This window comes from Rhea pennata, chromosome 12, assembly GCF_028389875.1.
Source record: "Rhea pennata isolate bPtePen1 chromosome 12, bPtePen1.pri, whole genome shotgun sequence".
Lineage (NCBI taxonomy): Eukaryota > Metazoa > Chordata > Aves > Rheiformes > Rheidae > Rhea > Rhea pennata.
In genome coordinates this window covers 21,084,807-21,100,464 of record NC_084674.1, presented here as the reverse complement: position 1 = coordinate 21,100,464, position 15,658 = coordinate 21,084,807, and the positions used below count along the sequence as shown (strand labels likewise).

General features: G+C 47.4%; 1 protein-coding gene across 1 annotated transcript; it reads left to right on the top strand.

Annotated features, from left to right (window-relative positions):
- Positions 1–4,791: 4,791 nt before the first annotated feature.
- Positions 4,792–11,748, top strand: ALAS1 (5'-aminolevulinate synthase 1). Its single transcript, XM_062585791.1, has 10 exons — positions 4,792–5,107; positions 5,485–5,691; positions 6,635–6,790; positions 6,869–7,091; positions 7,584–7,768; positions 8,303–8,482; positions 8,644–8,808; positions 9,859–10,127; positions 10,622–10,784; positions 11,353–11,748. The coding sequence occupies exons 1-10, from the start codon at positions 4,912–4,914 to the stop codon at positions 11,511–11,513; spliced, it is 1,905 nt and encodes a 634-aa protein (XP_062441775.1). The 5' UTR covers positions 4,792–4,911; the 3' UTR covers positions 11,514–11,748.
- The last annotated feature ends 3,910 nt before the right edge of the window (positions 11,749–15,658 follow it).

The window sequence follows — 15,658 nt, the reverse complement described above, 5'->3', positions numbered from 1 at the left end:
ACTCTGAGGCAACTTGAGGAAAGTCAAGAAGATACTCTGTAATTAAGCTAAATCATTTCTGGATGTGCTAATCAGATGGGCTGAAAGTTGCAGCAGCCCTAATGTGGGAGTAGTGCCCTCCAGCAGAAGGGCAGGGTGCCTGTATTAGGGTGCAAGAGCTTCTCCTGTTCCACCTGAGCATGAGTCAGACTGATGTAATGGGACTTGCCGAGCTATACAAGCCCTCGGCATCAACCAGTAGCACCTAGGCCTCAGCAGGCAGGCAGGAAGCATCTTTATTCAACACACTTGTGAGGACCCACATGCAGCCCATGAATTTTTAAGGCATCTACTATACCAGGAGAAAAACAATTTGGCACTTGGTTGTGTGACCCTAGATAAGGAGTGTGCCCATTTGCTGCCTCAGAAATGGAGGTACTGCTTACTCACTCTCCAACAGATACCACACACCTCAACATTCAGCACCTCTTCCAGCTTGATTAAACTCCTGGTAGATTACATGGCCACAGAGAGAAAGAAACTTTCCTCTTTTATCATGCAAGGAAGACATGGAGAGCACTCGATCCAAACGAAGAGAGGAGGGAAAAAAAAACACCAAAGAAATTCAACATACAAGGAATTTTCACTATGCTGCCACCATTGTGACCCTTGGATTTGGCCTTAAAAGGTAAACAACTTTCTAAGAAGTGCTAGTCTCAGCACTGGAAATAAAAATTCTTAGATCCAAGCCTGGAATTTGAGTCTGGATAAAATCCAGATGTCAGGATCACATCCATTCCTTTGGAAAATTCTGATCTCAATATAGACAGCGATTTGTGTAGGGGGAAGAGGGATTGTTTTTCTGGCTTGCCCTTTTGTGATACTGAATGGATGGGAAAAATGAGAACTGTGTGCAGCTCCAACTCAGGAAGTGGGCAAGAGGGATTCAGTTTTGCTAACAGTACAGTTACATGCTTTCCTTTGGCTAACCTGGGTGCAGAGAGGTTTTGACTCTTGCTTTTTTCCTGAAGAATCTAAAGATTTCTTTAAAGATCATAAAATCCACTCAAATTCCTGAGGAACTAATCGCTGACAGATGTGAGACTGCGTTAAGGTTACAAACTGCTGGTCAAGTTCTCTAAAAGTTTTCCTAATATTCCTAGAAACAGAAGAGAGATGGCAGGGAAGTATTTTTACAGTAATTTCCAGCTTAGCCTGTCTTGTAAACCAGTAACATAGAAAGAGACTATCTTCAGCAGGAACTTTTCATGGACATCTGTAAAAATCAACTTGACCTTGTGACAGGGGATTTTTCTTTTCCTCCCCTCCTTCTTTAGACTTCTATATGGGAACCACTTTCTACTGCTTCTCATCTATCTCCCAGATTATTGGAATTTAACCTTTTTCCCCTCTTGCAATTTATTTAGCAAACAAATGGACAAATCATCAGAATGGAATGGGCTTTAGGGAACTAAAATCAGCAGACACTCTCTGGTTAACGACCTTTTCTCCTGCCGCTACATTCTATGAATCTTTCAGGCAGATCAAGCTTCCTTTGCAAAAAGCCAGCTGGTATTCATGGTCTCAGAGACTCTTACCAGGAGGCTGTTCCCAAACACAGTTACAGCCAGGAACCACCCAAATTCCAACATAAACTTCTTCATGGCCAGCTGAGTAGGAGTTTGTTCTCACACCAGTGTCATCCCCTCAGCTTAAATTTTCCTCCTTTGGTATATGCTATTGTCCTTTATCTATTCACAGGCAGCGACTCGCTTCTCCTGTGCCCACCACCAGCCTCCTGACAGGCTGCATACGCCTAGTTTTTCTCTCGGGATGAGCTGCTCCCTACTCAGCTACTAAGGTACCATCCATGCATCTATCTGAAATCCTCTTCTTGGAGTGTAGCAAAAGCATTTACATGGCACTCCAGCTAGTTTCTCCTCAGCCTCGTAGAATGATGGTAATACAGCCCCACAATTAAAATCTTTAAATACTATTTAATTAATCCACTAAATCCCTAAGAAATTTTAATCAATACTAGCTTTAGTAGCATTTACCTCATCTTCAGTATCTAAAACTCCCAAAGTGAGTGAACTGGCACAGCAGTACACTTCCCCTAATTTTACCACTTTTTCTCACCCCTTTATTGGTCCTCAAGCTCACAACCATCTCTGTGCACTGACAGTGACATTCTCCTTTGGCAGTTCCCCAAAATAAGGGTCAAGTTAATGCCATTTCATTGCTATTTGGCCCTGTGCAACTTCCGTAATGCACAAGGTTAAATAAATTCACGAGAAACAAGCTCTAAAACAGTGTTATTATGGGGTCTGATTAATACCATGGATTCTAAGAAAGTTTGACAGGAGAGCTAAGAGTTTGGCACCATTTGGAGATCTCAGTATCTTAGTCAAGGTCACTTTGTCTCAGCTTCTAACCTTGAGTTATGTTGGGTAACAAGCAGATGCTCTTCAGGCTCATTTACTGACCCAACTTCAGATGCATAGTTTAACTCTAAAAGCACAAGTTTGTATTCTGGCAACAGACTAGACTAATGCACTTTATTCCCCAACCTTGCAACATAGTAAGAAGTTGCTACTAAGATTATTAGGATAAAGAAGTATTATCAGATTTCTGTGGGATTGAACCTGCTGTGGCAGGTGTCTACACAGATGAGCTTTGCAGTCTGTTACACTACTCTGCCAGTGAACTTGCACAACACCTTTCTCTAGGGCATCTTGTTGTTAATAAAGTAAGTATTCCTTCTGTCCTTCTTGAATTAAGTAGCATGGTGACAGAATAAGAGGAGTATGAGAAGGAAAAACACCATCAACATACTGTAAACCAAGCATGTTAGACTGTTTCTGTATTAAAACTGAAATTAATCCAAAAAAATACTAGAATGATCCCTCAGGTTCAGAAACATAACTCTGCTCTGGTAATATTCACCACACATCTGCACAGTAGAGTTTAGTAATCAGTTTCCTCATTTTTTAAAATAACTGATGTCAGCAACAGCTTAATGGTAGACAGTCAAATGTCTGAGGAGGAGCAGCCATCCAAAACATAGATCAGGTATCTTTAAATAGCGTATTCACCATTATGTTTTGCAAAATGTAAATACTTGAGGCATGTAATGCCCACTGAAAGCCAATTATGAAAAAAGAGCTCTCTTCATGAACTCAGCTAACAACTTGAAGCACTGACCAAGTGACCAAGGCTGCTGTTATCACAACCATGGTACAGGCTTGGATCAAATACTGTAACCTTAGCTTTATCATTTATTTATAGAACAAAAAACTGGCACAAACGCAGTTTAATGATACCCACTGAGAAAGACCAGCTTAATGGCAACTTCTGCATTGTGTTGCTGAAATAATGAGTATTAAGACTTAATCAACGCTATCCTAAATTCTAAGTTTCACTTCAAGCAAGAAGTGAACTGTGTTTAAAACACCCTCCAGCCCCATTAAAACCCAAATCCTATGCCTCTACCTTGTAAAGCCCTATTCACTTTTCTAGGGCTCCACGAGGAGTAAGTGAGGGCTGAACTGCATGCCATTTCCTATCTCAGAGCTTAATGACACACTGAAGTTGACAGTGATTCTGCTGCTTAACTACGGTTTGAAGAGCTTGACTTCTTCATGATCTGCATATTCAGGCCACGAGTTTACCTACTGCAACTAGCATCTTTAAACTGACTCAGTGACGACGGCAGGAGCAGGCAAATATTCTGCTGGTCTTCCCCCTGCCCTCTTGCAGAGGAGTTATCTACGGATTAATTTGTAACATGCAAATATTGACCAATATCTTCCTAGTGTCTTGTGCATCCAAACTCAAGGGTTCAACAGACACAATTCCAGGTAGGTTTTGCATTTCCCTAATCACTGTAGTACAAGTGCCTTCTAGTAACCAGACAGTACGCCAGATGTTAGTCAAGAGTGAACTTTCAAAAGGGCACTCTTCCTAACACCCCACACCTCTTACTAAAAAAGCGCTGCTGTCTCAATTTTAACCCACTGAAAAGCTGGCTTTTGCCTGGCTGCGAGGATGAGGGAGGCAGTATTCTGCGTGAATTAAAACCATTTTTTCCATTAAAATCATTTTTCTGTTTTCTGTTTAAACCATTATTTTTCAAAATGGGGGGAAGGGGGAAAAAAAGGCATCTTTTCCTCTCGATTCTTTCCATGTTTCAGCAGTTAGTGCCAGCTCATTGAGCACTTCCTACAGTCAGTACTGCTACAGCGAGCTTTACAAGGAGAGCTCCTGTTAGCACTAAAAAAATGCAAAATGAAACAAAAGAGGAAAATAATAGTAATTAAAAAAAAAAACTTGGAAGCAGTTAAACAGATAAACCTCAGCGTTCGCTGCAGACCAGAGGACGCAGGGCTCGGTTTTACTTCCTGCTGTTTTACGAGTATCTTATCTCTCCTCAGAAGCCGAGCGACGGCGCACTCGAGAGGCGCGGAGCTTTGCGCGGCGGCGCCGGGAAGCCCCGCGGCGGCCGGGCCGGGCCGCCCGCGCAGCGCCCGCCGCCTCCTCGCCGACAGGCGGGCTTAGGGTGTGCGCGCTGCGGGCAAGGGGCTCCGAGCCTCGCGGAAAAGCAGCGCGGAGGGGGCGGGCGGGCGGGCGGCCGCGGCCCCTCACAGCGCCTCAGGGCGGCGGCGGCGGCGCCGCGCCCTCAGCGCAGCCCCGCGCCTGCGCCGTGCGGCGGGGCGGCGCGGCCGCACTGCGCCTGCGCGCTGCCCGCCCGGCCTATATAGGGAGCGGCGGCGGCGGGCGGCGGCAGTCAGGGGGCGCCCGCGAAGGCCGCTCGGCGCGCTCCGCTCTGCTGCGCTTCCCGGCCGGGGCTGACGCCACTTCCGCCGTGCCGTGCCGTGCCGTGCCGTGCCGTGCCGTGCCGTGCCGTGCCGTGCCGTGCCGTGCCGTGCCGTGATGGAGGCGGTGGTGCGGAGCTGCCCGTTCCTGGCCCGCGTGCCGCAGGCCTTCCTGCAGAAGGCCGGGCCCTCGCTGCTGCTCTACGCCCAGCACTGCCCGCGCATGATGGAGGCGGCGGCGCCCGCCGCCCGCGCCCTCGCCACCTCGGCCGCCCGCCGGCAGCAGGCCGAGGAGACCCCCGCCGCCCGCCGCCGTGAGTAGGAGCCGCCGGGGCGCGGCGGCCGCGGGCTGGGGAGGGGCCGGGCCCCGCGGCTGGCGACCCCCCTCCCGGGAGGGAGGGACGGGCAAGCGGCGAGGGGAAGAACGGCTAACGGGAGGCCTCGTCCCAAGGCAGGGTCGCCCCGACGCCGCGGACGGGGCAGGGCGCAGGGCTGCGGCGGCGTGCGAGCCCCTCGCGGGCCCCCCGGGCTTGCTGGAACGTCACGCGTGTAAGGCAGACACGCGCGCTCCGTTAAACAGTTCCCACGGTCTCGTGCCGCGTGAACCGCTAGGAAAAGAGGTAGAAAAGCTTGAGCGACTGTACCAAAACGACGGGACTGAAGCCTTGCCTTCCCCCCGCTCCTACCTCAGAGGCCAAAAACGCCAAGGACGAGGCTGAACAGAATACAAGTGGATCCCAGCCGGCCGCCGGCCGCCCGCCCGCCGCTGGCCCCCCGAGCGCTGCTACTAAATGCCCGTTCCTGGCAGCTCAGATGAGTCACGGGAACAGTAATGTTTTCTGCAAAGCCAGCCTGGAACTCCAGGAGGATGTGCAGGAAATGCAGTCGGAGAGGAAGGGTACGTATTCTCACACTGAAGCATTTGTTTCTTTCAAGAGCTTTGGGTGCTTGACCTCGCGCCAGTGCGTGCCAAGTCTCTACAATACCCACTTAAATTGTGTGGGTAGGATTATGCAAGATTGCACACTGTTGTAGGAGAACATAGGTGTTAACAGCATACCAGCAGCGATTGCCTGGGGCGATTTTGCTGTCTGAATCAAGCTGTAATGCTTGCACTCAGAGCAGATGTTTAGGACTCGAGTGAGCTTTATCAAAGTGCTAGTATAGACAAAGTGGTATATCCAGACAAGAAGAGTCAGGACAGGCTACTGTGCAAGTAGCAGTACAAATCCAAGCTGGAAAGCAAGCAACCAACCTTTTTCCTTTCATGCAAGGAAAGGATGTTGTCTGGCTTGCAATCTTGTTCTAGAAGGGCTGTCCTTCAAAGAAAAACTTCTGACAAAGTTTTGTGAAAAAACACTTTTCACACACATCAGTAAAACTTTGCTGCCTTTCTGAGAAAGGAAGCTTGTTTTACTTCTCTGGTTTTCTCTGTGGCTTGGAAGAACTTCCCTACCAGCTGAACAAATCACTGGGAATGAAAAGGAAGCTGTAACCAGAAGTCCTGCTTTCAGTTAGCTGTGTACCAGCTCTTTCAGATGGAAGCTCTAGCCATATAGAGTAGGTTTGCTAGTCAGGATAAGCCAGGTGTGGTACAAGGAAATTACATATTGTATTGTCACTGATCAGCAAGCTAGTTTTTCCCTTTTGCCTGATAGGGCAAAGTTAGACGCAAATAAGAGAGCTGATCCCAGCGGAATCCCACATGGGTTCAATTACACTCTCTCAAGGAGCAAAAGGGTTAGAGAGCTGCTTATATATGTTCCTTGCTGGACTTGTAACTTATCTTTTCATTTTGTTTTAAACTGATTAAGCTCACTGGAATTCTTTGCAATGTCTAGGTACAGAATTTGTCAAAACACCAACTAATTCTGCAGTGAAGAGCCCTGAGACTGAGGGAGAAGAGCAGAGTGGCTTGCTTAAGAAGTTTAAGGATATTGTGCTAAAGCAAAGACCAGAAAGTGTCTCTCATCTGCTTCAGGATAACTTGCCAAAATGTAAGATTAACTGGCAAAACCCCTATAGCCTGTTTTTTTGTGATTAATTCCTGTGTACTTAAGTCTGTGTCATTTCAGCTGTGTCCACCTTCCAGTATGATCAGTTCTTTGAGAAGAAGATAGATGAAAAGAAGAAGGATCACACTTATCGAATATTCAAAACAGTGAATCGAAAGGCACAAATCTTTCCCATGGCAGATGACTATTCTGATTCTCTTATCACCAAAAAAGAGGTGTCTGTATGGTGCAGCAATGATTACCTGGGGATGAGTCGTCACCCTCGCGTGTGTGGAGCTGTTATGTGAGTAGTGCTGTGCTCTTGAGAGGCAATTACAAGCTACGGTAACTTCTATAAAAGTCTTTCTACAAAAGCTTCTATGGAATTTATTTCTATACTGTACTTCATAAACTACTTCTGGTATTACTCTCATGTATGTAAGTCTTAGAGTTTATATTCTTCTCTTGAGCCACAATAGGTAACTTAGTATTTCTATTTCCTCCAGGGCTGCAACAGTCTGTCAGTCCCTGACCCTACTCCTTGAATTTCCTCAAAGCCCCCAAACATTACCAGATAAACTGGATTTTATATTGCAGCTATACTTGATACCTTATTCACCAGCTTATTAAATCCCTGGGTTGTGCAAGTTGCTCAGAGACCTTAAAAGTGACAGCTGCTTTTCACAGCCAGTTCTTCTCAGAATGTAGATTACACGTAGAATGTTTTCAGCAATAATCCTATATTCATCTTTGTGTTTCTCAGTAACACTAATGCCTCTTCTTGGGCACTCTGTAGGGATACACTGAAACAACATGGTGCTGGAGCAGGAGGCACAAGAAATATTTCAGGAACAAGTAAATTTCATGTTGATTTGGAAAAAGAACTAGCTGATCTTCATGGAAAAGATGCAGCATTACTGTTCTCATCTTGCTTTGTAGCAAATGACTCCACCCTCTTCACCCTAGCCAAAATGCTGCCAGGTGAGATCTCAAACTGCATCCCATATTTACTACAAAGACACAACCCTGTATTCCTCTTGGAAGTACATTTCACAAATGTCTACCTAAACTTGAGAATTCATCCTACTCAGCCAGAAGTGTCATCTGTTTGAATGCCACATTTAAGTTCTGTTTAGCTCTACAAATCATAGGAGCAGCCTACTGAAACTGAGGTCCAGGACCTAAGACCCCCAGAAAGAATTGGGGACAAAAGGCTCCAATTCTTCTGCTCTGACATCTGAAAGCACCTAAAAATGAGGCAGCAGAGACTTAGTTTCTTGCCATCTTGTGGGTGTGAACTTTTCCCCATCACCCCTCCCCCTCTAGTCCAGGACAGGTTTGCTTTAACTCCAGATTTTTTAAGAGAATTAACTAGAACACTAAAGACTTTAAAAACTCTTCAGTATTTCCTTAAGCTCACATTTGTTTTAGTTGAGGCACTAAAGCCCTAAATATCATTTTTGCTTAATCAGTTAATGCTTTCTGGACTAAAAGTGTAACTGGTTGTTCCCTCAGGCTGCGAGATTTACTCTGATTCAGGAAACCATGCCTCCATGATTCAGGGGATCCGAAACAGCAGAGTGCCAAAGCACATATTTCGCCATAATGATGTCAACCATCTTCGAGAATTGCTGAAGAAGTCTGATCCATCTACTCCTAAAATTGTTGCATTTGAAACTGTTCACTCAATGGATGGTAAGGTGGCATAAACCCATCTCCTTGTAGTGCACTTCATACTCAAGTCATCTATATCTTAGATCTAAAAGCATAAAATGGTGTAAGGGTTGACATGAAAATAGTCTTTTAAAATGGCTAGTGTTTGGGGTGCTTCTGCCAATCACTGCTTTTATTCCTAGGCGCAGTCTGTCCTCTGGAAGAGCTGTGTGATGTGGCCCATGAACACGGGGCAATCACTTTTGTAGATGAAGTGCATGCCGTGGGGCTGTATGGAGCTCGAGGCGGTGGTATAGGAGACCGGGATGGAATCATGCACAAAATGGACATCATCTCTGGAACACTTGGTATGCGTGGCCTGGCAGCCTCACAGAAGCTCATGTACCTTAAGTCAGCAAAGCTTAGCAGCAGCCAAATTAAGTGGGTTAACTCAAAATTAGTCTATTCAAGTGAACTTGCTAGGGATTTGAGGGTTTGGATTTTTTCAAAGAGTCCAAAGGATTTAAGTACGTCCCATAAATTTTCAACAGCATTTGTGTTAAGCTACTTACACTGCCTTACAAACCAGTTAAGGTAGCATTTAAACAAGCTAGCAAAAATCCTCCAGTGGTATATTATACAACTGTAGAGTAAATTTGGGTGAGAATGCTAGCATAGTAGTAATCTATATTTAGTAGTACTTAGTTCTTTTATGTGAAATGGAGTGTTTCTAATCCAGAAACCTGAGATGGGGAGTTATGTAAAGAGATTTGACAAGAACTGAAGCAACTGCTGTTATCTGAATAGAATGCAGGCTCCAGAGTAAGTTACTGCTGCAGACTGAAGTGTTGTTTAAATTGCTTCCAAACAATTAATACAGCTTAACAAGTTTAAAAGCCATGAACTTTCCTGGTAATACAATTTCTTAACTTAATAAAAACAGAAGAGTTCAGCAGACACTCTAATTTTATGTGGGGTTCTCCTCTGGTACCTAAACAGTCCCCTGCTTTTTGGGAAAAGGATCTGGTATCTACCATGTAATCACAGTAACCTCTGTGCTCCTTAGGAGCACAGGCTATTTCTAGCAGCCCTGGGACAGATTACTTTAAATCTGCTGAGAGACTTAGTGCTGATTGTTTGGGGTCACTACTGAAGTCAGTGTAGTTGATACTTCTGCTTATAAGATCTTCCCTAAATCAGAACATGAGTACTTGAGATGGAGCATTTTGAACTGTCCTCGCTTTGTCATACAGATCTAGTTATTACCAGGATTGGTTTAAAAACAAAGCTGTAACATGTGCTGAATTAATACAAGATTAGTAGTGGGAGGGCTGGAATTGTTGCCTGCCATGTACAGCTGTACTTTAAGCCATTCTAAAGGGTGGAGGGAATAAGCTTGGCTGCCTTTTTCTTTTCAGGCAAAGCATTTGGTTGTGTAGGAGGGTACATCTCCAGTACGAGTTCTCTAATAGACACTGTGCGTTCATATGCTGCTGGCTTCATTTTCACCACATCCCTGCCACCCATGCTCTTAGCTGGCGCACTAGAATCGGTCAGAACTCTAAAGAGTGCAGAGGGGCAAGTTCTGAGACGCCAACACCAACGCAACGTTAAGCTTATGAGACAGATGCTGATGGATGCAGGACTTCCTGTGGTGCACTGCCCCAGTCACATCATTCCAATAAGGGTGAGTGTTTAAGATATCTGTTAACAGAGCCATGGCGCCTGTTTTACTGTCTATGATCACATTACACTTCCAGCTTACTAGTAAAGGTTCACAAAGTTGAAACCCATGCTAATATTCAGCAGTGATGTGCTAGCAGTCTGGCTTTTATTCCCTGCCTGAAGAACAAGAACATTAGATTAACCTCAGCCTGCTATAAATGCTTTAAAGCAGAATGCTAAAGCGTATGACCTGCAGTCTAACACTGTACAAAAAGGAACACAAACTGCAGAAGAGTGCAGGTCTGAGCAGCTATGTGCTGGGGTTGCAGTGATGTGGCCCTAGCCTCAGAGGGCATTGTGGTGAGCTTTTAAACCCCTCTTTTTGCCATGTGGCCTACTAACAGGTGCAAGGAAGAACAGTCATGTTTGATTCTTCTGGGTAGCTAAGTTGGTTTCAGAGTTCCATCAACCTTGCATGTTTTGGTTAATCTTGTAATTACCTACTTTGAATTTTAGGTTGCAGATGCTGCTAAAAATACAGAAATCTGCGACAAGCTGATGAGCCAGCACAGCATCTATGTCCAAGCAATCAATTACCCCACGGTTCCCCGTGGGGAAGAGCTGCTACGTATTGCCCCTACACCTCACCACACCCCTCAGATGATGAGTTATTTCCTTGGTGAGTGGGTTTTTGCATCAATGTGAAGACAATACAGGGGTCTCTGCAGTCCTTGGTCTAATAATGAGACTAGGAAATATTAGCTTTAGACATCACTAGCTTGGGCAAAGTCTCTTCATTGCTGCACTCGTACTGCTTGCTTCTGTGCTTAACTTCCTTTGAGCATGACTGGTGAAAGCCAGTGCATTGCAGCCTAGAGCACAGTGCATAAAGCCCAGTGTAGTACTTGATCTAGTGTTCTGTTTTGGTCAAACCAGTCTTCATATTTATTGCATAGGGGTCCAAAGAAACCTGCTCTCCTCAGCTGAGCTGTTATCAATGTTTAAGAGAAGGTATGTCCAGGGAGACCAGCTGCTGTTTGATCCTGTGAAAAGAGGCAATCTAAGCTCAGCTGAGACTTAATTGCAGCCTGGTCACCTACCTCTAGACTATGTCACAGCAAATTCCTATTATCCCTTTTCTTTTGCTAAGAAAAGGCACATACCAATTTCCTATTTTTCTGTTTCTCTAAAATGATTTAGTGTCCTAAGCAAGAGCTGTTCTCAATAAATTTCTCTGTTCATAACAGAAAAACTGCTGGCTACGTGGAAGGATGTTGGTCTGGAGCTGAAACCACACTCATCAGCTGAATGCAACTTCTGTAGAAGACCTCTGCATTTTGAAGTGATGAGTGAACGGGAACGATCCTACTTCAGTGGCATGAGCAAACTAGTATCTGTCAGTGCTTGAAAGTAATGGTGTTGATCTTATTGTCTAGTTCTAGTACCCAGTCAGTAGCATTTTTAAATTGCTTAATAAGCATTTTAATCATAGCTGAAGCACTAAGCTCTGAGAATAAATTTCTAGAGCCATTACACACTTGTATTCTTTATGCTTGCTTCTCTATTTAACCTCCATAAGTAGAGCTGAATTGTCAGTGGTTGGAAGAGGACCTAGTGGAATAAAAAGTGGCCTATAACATAAAGCCTTTCAGCTGAAGTACTGCCTTTTCAATGAATGCAAGCCAGAACAGCACTACAAGGGCTGAGTCTACCTGCATGAAAAGGGGAAGCTGATATTTTATACAAGCTGTTACATGAAGGCTTTTGGAAACACGCAGATACAGTATACACACTAGAACATAAGTTATTACAGAAGCTTATGCTACAGATGAGATGCATTATTTCTGGAGGAGGAAGACACATAGAATGGGTTCTACTAGGATGCTGCCTCACCCTGCTGTCACACACTTCTCAGCTAGCTACAAGCACCATAGTCTTCCCCGGGCTCACCCTCTTGGGTGTTTAGCATAGCGGGTTTTGTACCCAATTGATTTCAGAGGTAATGAGTGCTAAAGGGATTTAATAAGTGGTGTTCTGTGACTGTTTGACACATGATTAGAAAACCACAGTGGCAGGACAGTGTGTCTAGGAGAAAAGGGCACCTTTTCCTCTGTACAGGTTTCAGGGGATGCAAGTTGTCCCTGACTGAGGAAGATGAGGCTGGAAGAAACATGGGCAGAACCTGCATGTGCTGTTCTCCACTACCCTCAGGACTAGACTTCAGTCGAAATACTGCTCATCAGTAAACAGTGCCTAATAATTCATGTCTTTAGCAAAAGCCATTGTCATAGAACATCAGTGTTGCATTTGCAACCTCTGGAAGCTTAGTACAGCAGTTAATAACAGGCCTACTGAACAAGGGAAAATAGTTTTGTTTATATATATGTGTATCCAAAGGTCAATATTGGCATGAAGTCTAGAACAAAGAACTAAGTTACTTCTTTCCATAGACATGTCCAATAAATGCTACCCTGTAGTCTTCATGAGACAATGAAGAGCTAGTCTATCAAGGTGCACTTGTTTCCAGGATATTAAAAAAAGAAAAAAAAAAAAAAACAACAGGTAAAATCCTGTTCCTCAGCATTACCAGTTCCTGTCCATCATTCCCTAGTGATGCCTTTGGCAACTGCCTGTCAGTGTTACATTTGCTTCTAGGAGCATGTCTGCCTGTAGCAGGCAAGGTATGAGGCTAAGAAGTTATAATACCAAATGGCTACATGTTAGGGAGACAGAAGCCCAAACCAGCAATATCTTCTGCTGTGTAAGTTTGAAGTCACCAGTAATCTAAGTACTGAAGTACACCACTCATTTCAGAAGAATTCCTGTCAAAACATTTAACTTCCAAGGTAATTAATCAAGCTATTTTTAAAAAGGCCCTTGCCAATCAGTGAATTGATTACTGCTTGAAATACTGGTGGCCTAGGTCACGTGCCTGTTCTGCAAAAGGTTGGGGAGGGAGAACAACCCTCCAACAGGCTGCAGGATTAACTTCAGCTCCATTGCTAAACAGGGCAGTTTAGCAAATGGCAGAGTCAAATCCACCACCAGATGATGGTATACGCAAGTAGTTGCTTTGCTTTTCCAGACCAATTAGCTTTTACTTGCTGTTACATTATCCTGATCTTAGGCAAATTCTAGTGCCATTCAAGGAAAAATACAATGCAACAGCCTGGCTTCCTTGCCTTGCAAACAGTTTGTGCCCTAGGATTGAATGAATATGCATCTCCATTACAGCTCTTCTCGTTATATCCAATGTCTCAGGTTCCTAGAACAAGAGCCACAGATCCTACATCAACCTCTCCTAGATCAGTGTCCCTAACAAGTGTCCTCTAAGCGCCCTTTGGAGCGGCTAGCGTAAGCAATCGGTGTGCCTGCTAGGGGACGTGTTGCCTAGCACACAGCCATCATTTCTGACACTATAAGGTTACATCCTTCTGGTTTCTTCACTGACAGCACGCATAATGGACCCAACAGACCTGACATACCAGTGAATAAGCCCAAATTTGGGTTCTAGTTCCGGTAGCAATTACTTTTCACTCCTCTGTACTGCAGAGGAGAGGGTGCAAGACAAGAAGGGTACCAGCTACGAGAAACCTCTAACAGACAACGCCAGGTTAGTGGTGGAAGGGAACTGGTGGAAGGGAACTGGTTCCAAGATTCAGAGCCAGCAGCGTTTGAGACGGCGGCGGCGGCACAACTAGGTTCAGCACACGGCAGTTCATGCTTCTGTACCCATCAGATGGGACAAGTTACCTTAAATTCTAGTGCCAGTAAGGGTGTGAGAATAGAGCCAGGGTGCAGCACGAGCTTTGCAGAAAAGTTTATCACTTAAGCACAAAGAACAACAAATCCACCGCCAAACAGAAAGGATCATTTTCCCACACTGGACAGGACGCAGAATGAAGACACAAACACATCATCTCCCAGCAAACAGAGCCTGAGCAGCAGATTGCACAACGAGTTACGGTTGCATAAGCATTAGTTTGATTTCTGGAAAATAATGGAGGAAGTAACCGGTAAAAGACGCTCCCATTCCAAGGGAAACGGGCCGTAGCAGTGCCAGAGTAAGCAAGCAGGAACACAGCTGCAAAGTTACTGTTAACGTTTGCCTGTGGGCCCACGGGGGTAAGAGCAACCCGCCCAGCTGCAGGCGGTGTAACCGCGACCTCAAACCCTCCCGAGCGTCTCAGTGCACCCCGGCACCAGGGGAGCTCCGGGCCGCGCGGGCGGGCGCGAGCACGGCAGGCGGATCCCGCAAGCACGCAAAAGCGCCCGTGCCCCCCGCTACGAGGAAGGGCCCGCACCTCGGGGCCCAGCGGGAGGGGAGGGGAGGCGAGCCAGCCTGCCCGGGGGCCCGGGCCAACGCACCGCGCCAGGCCAACCCTGGCCGCCAAGGGCCAGTCCGCCACGAGGGGCGAGCGGTGGTGGTGGTGGTGGTGGTGGTGGTGGTGGTGGTGGTGGTGGTGGTGGTGGTGGTGCCGCCCGCCGCCGCCGCGCTCTTACCTCCCTGGAGCCCAGCACGACCAGCCTGCCTCTGCCCCAGCCCCTCCGAAGGGGCAGCCCCCGGGCACCGCCGATTTATAGGCCCCGCAGAGCCCGCCCGCCCCCGGCCCCCACGCCCGGGGCCGCAAATTGGGCCCAGCTGCCGTTAGCAGGGCTGGGGCTGGGCGCCCGGCTCGCGGCTCCCCGAGCCCTTCCCGGCCGACGGCCGCGCGCCCGGCGCAGCCTCCCGGGTTTCCCGGCAGCCCGGAGCTTTCGGTACGCAGCGGTGGAGAGTGCTTAGCACCGAGTTCATCCCAAAAGAAAAAAAGATGCATGCATGAATCCGCAAATAAACCAGGACAGAGGGCAAAGGAAACCTGGGAGCGGCGGCGACGAATTTTACGTTAAACCGCTGGCATCGTTGCTGCGCGTGAGAGCAGTTCCCACCGAACCGCTGCCCCGTCGCTACACGTTGCAGGAGGAGGCGGCAGCCGAGCCGGTGGCGGCAGGTACGGAGCGGGGACCGGCGCGGGGCACGGCCGCATCGCCGCCAGGCAGCTCCTCCGACGGTCTCGAGCTGCACGCTGAGGTCGCTGCGGCGCATCCTGGCTCCCAGGATGGGTCTAAAAGCCGGGGGGAGTGGAGGGGGGGGGACCAGCTGGTTTTGCAGAAGGCAGACGGCAGGGAACGGCCTTGGGATTTTGCACAAGGTCTGGCTGGGGGGGGGGGCAGCCGCGCCGACACAGCGCAGCTGCTTTTCCCCGAGGTGCTTCACCCAGCGGCATCCTAATTCTTAGCAATTGCGTTACAGGCGCGTGCACTAGCCGAAGAGGAGCCACCCGGCAGCAGGGCGCCCGGGGCCGAGCCCCGGGCCGGCGCGCTTGGCAAGCCTCCGCGGGGGAGGCCGGCGGCGGGGGGAGGCTCCGGACAGCTTTTCCTCCGGCGGTTTTGAAGGCAGGGGCTGCTTTCAGGCCGGTTCAGCCAAACGGGGCTGGGGGGGCCGGGACACAAGGCTCGAAGCTGCTGACCGCCGAGGGGCTCGCTAAAAGCCCCCGCTGCGGGGACGGCTGC

Excerpts from the sequence above, each read along its gene's own strand:
- ALAS1 (XM_062585791.1), top strand. The coding sequence starts at position 4,912 with ATGGAGGCGGTGGTGCGGAGCTGCCCGTTCCTGGCCCGCGTGCCGCAG. Across the intron at positions 7,092-7,583 it reads CGCGTGTGTGGAGCTGTTAT|GGATACACTGAAACAACATG; the intron begins GTGAGTAGTGCT and ends GGCACTCTGTAG. Across the intron at positions 7,769-8,302 it reads CCTAGCCAAAATGCTGCCAG|GCTGCGAGATTTACTCTGAT; the intron begins GTGAGATCTCAA and ends TTGTTCCCTCAG.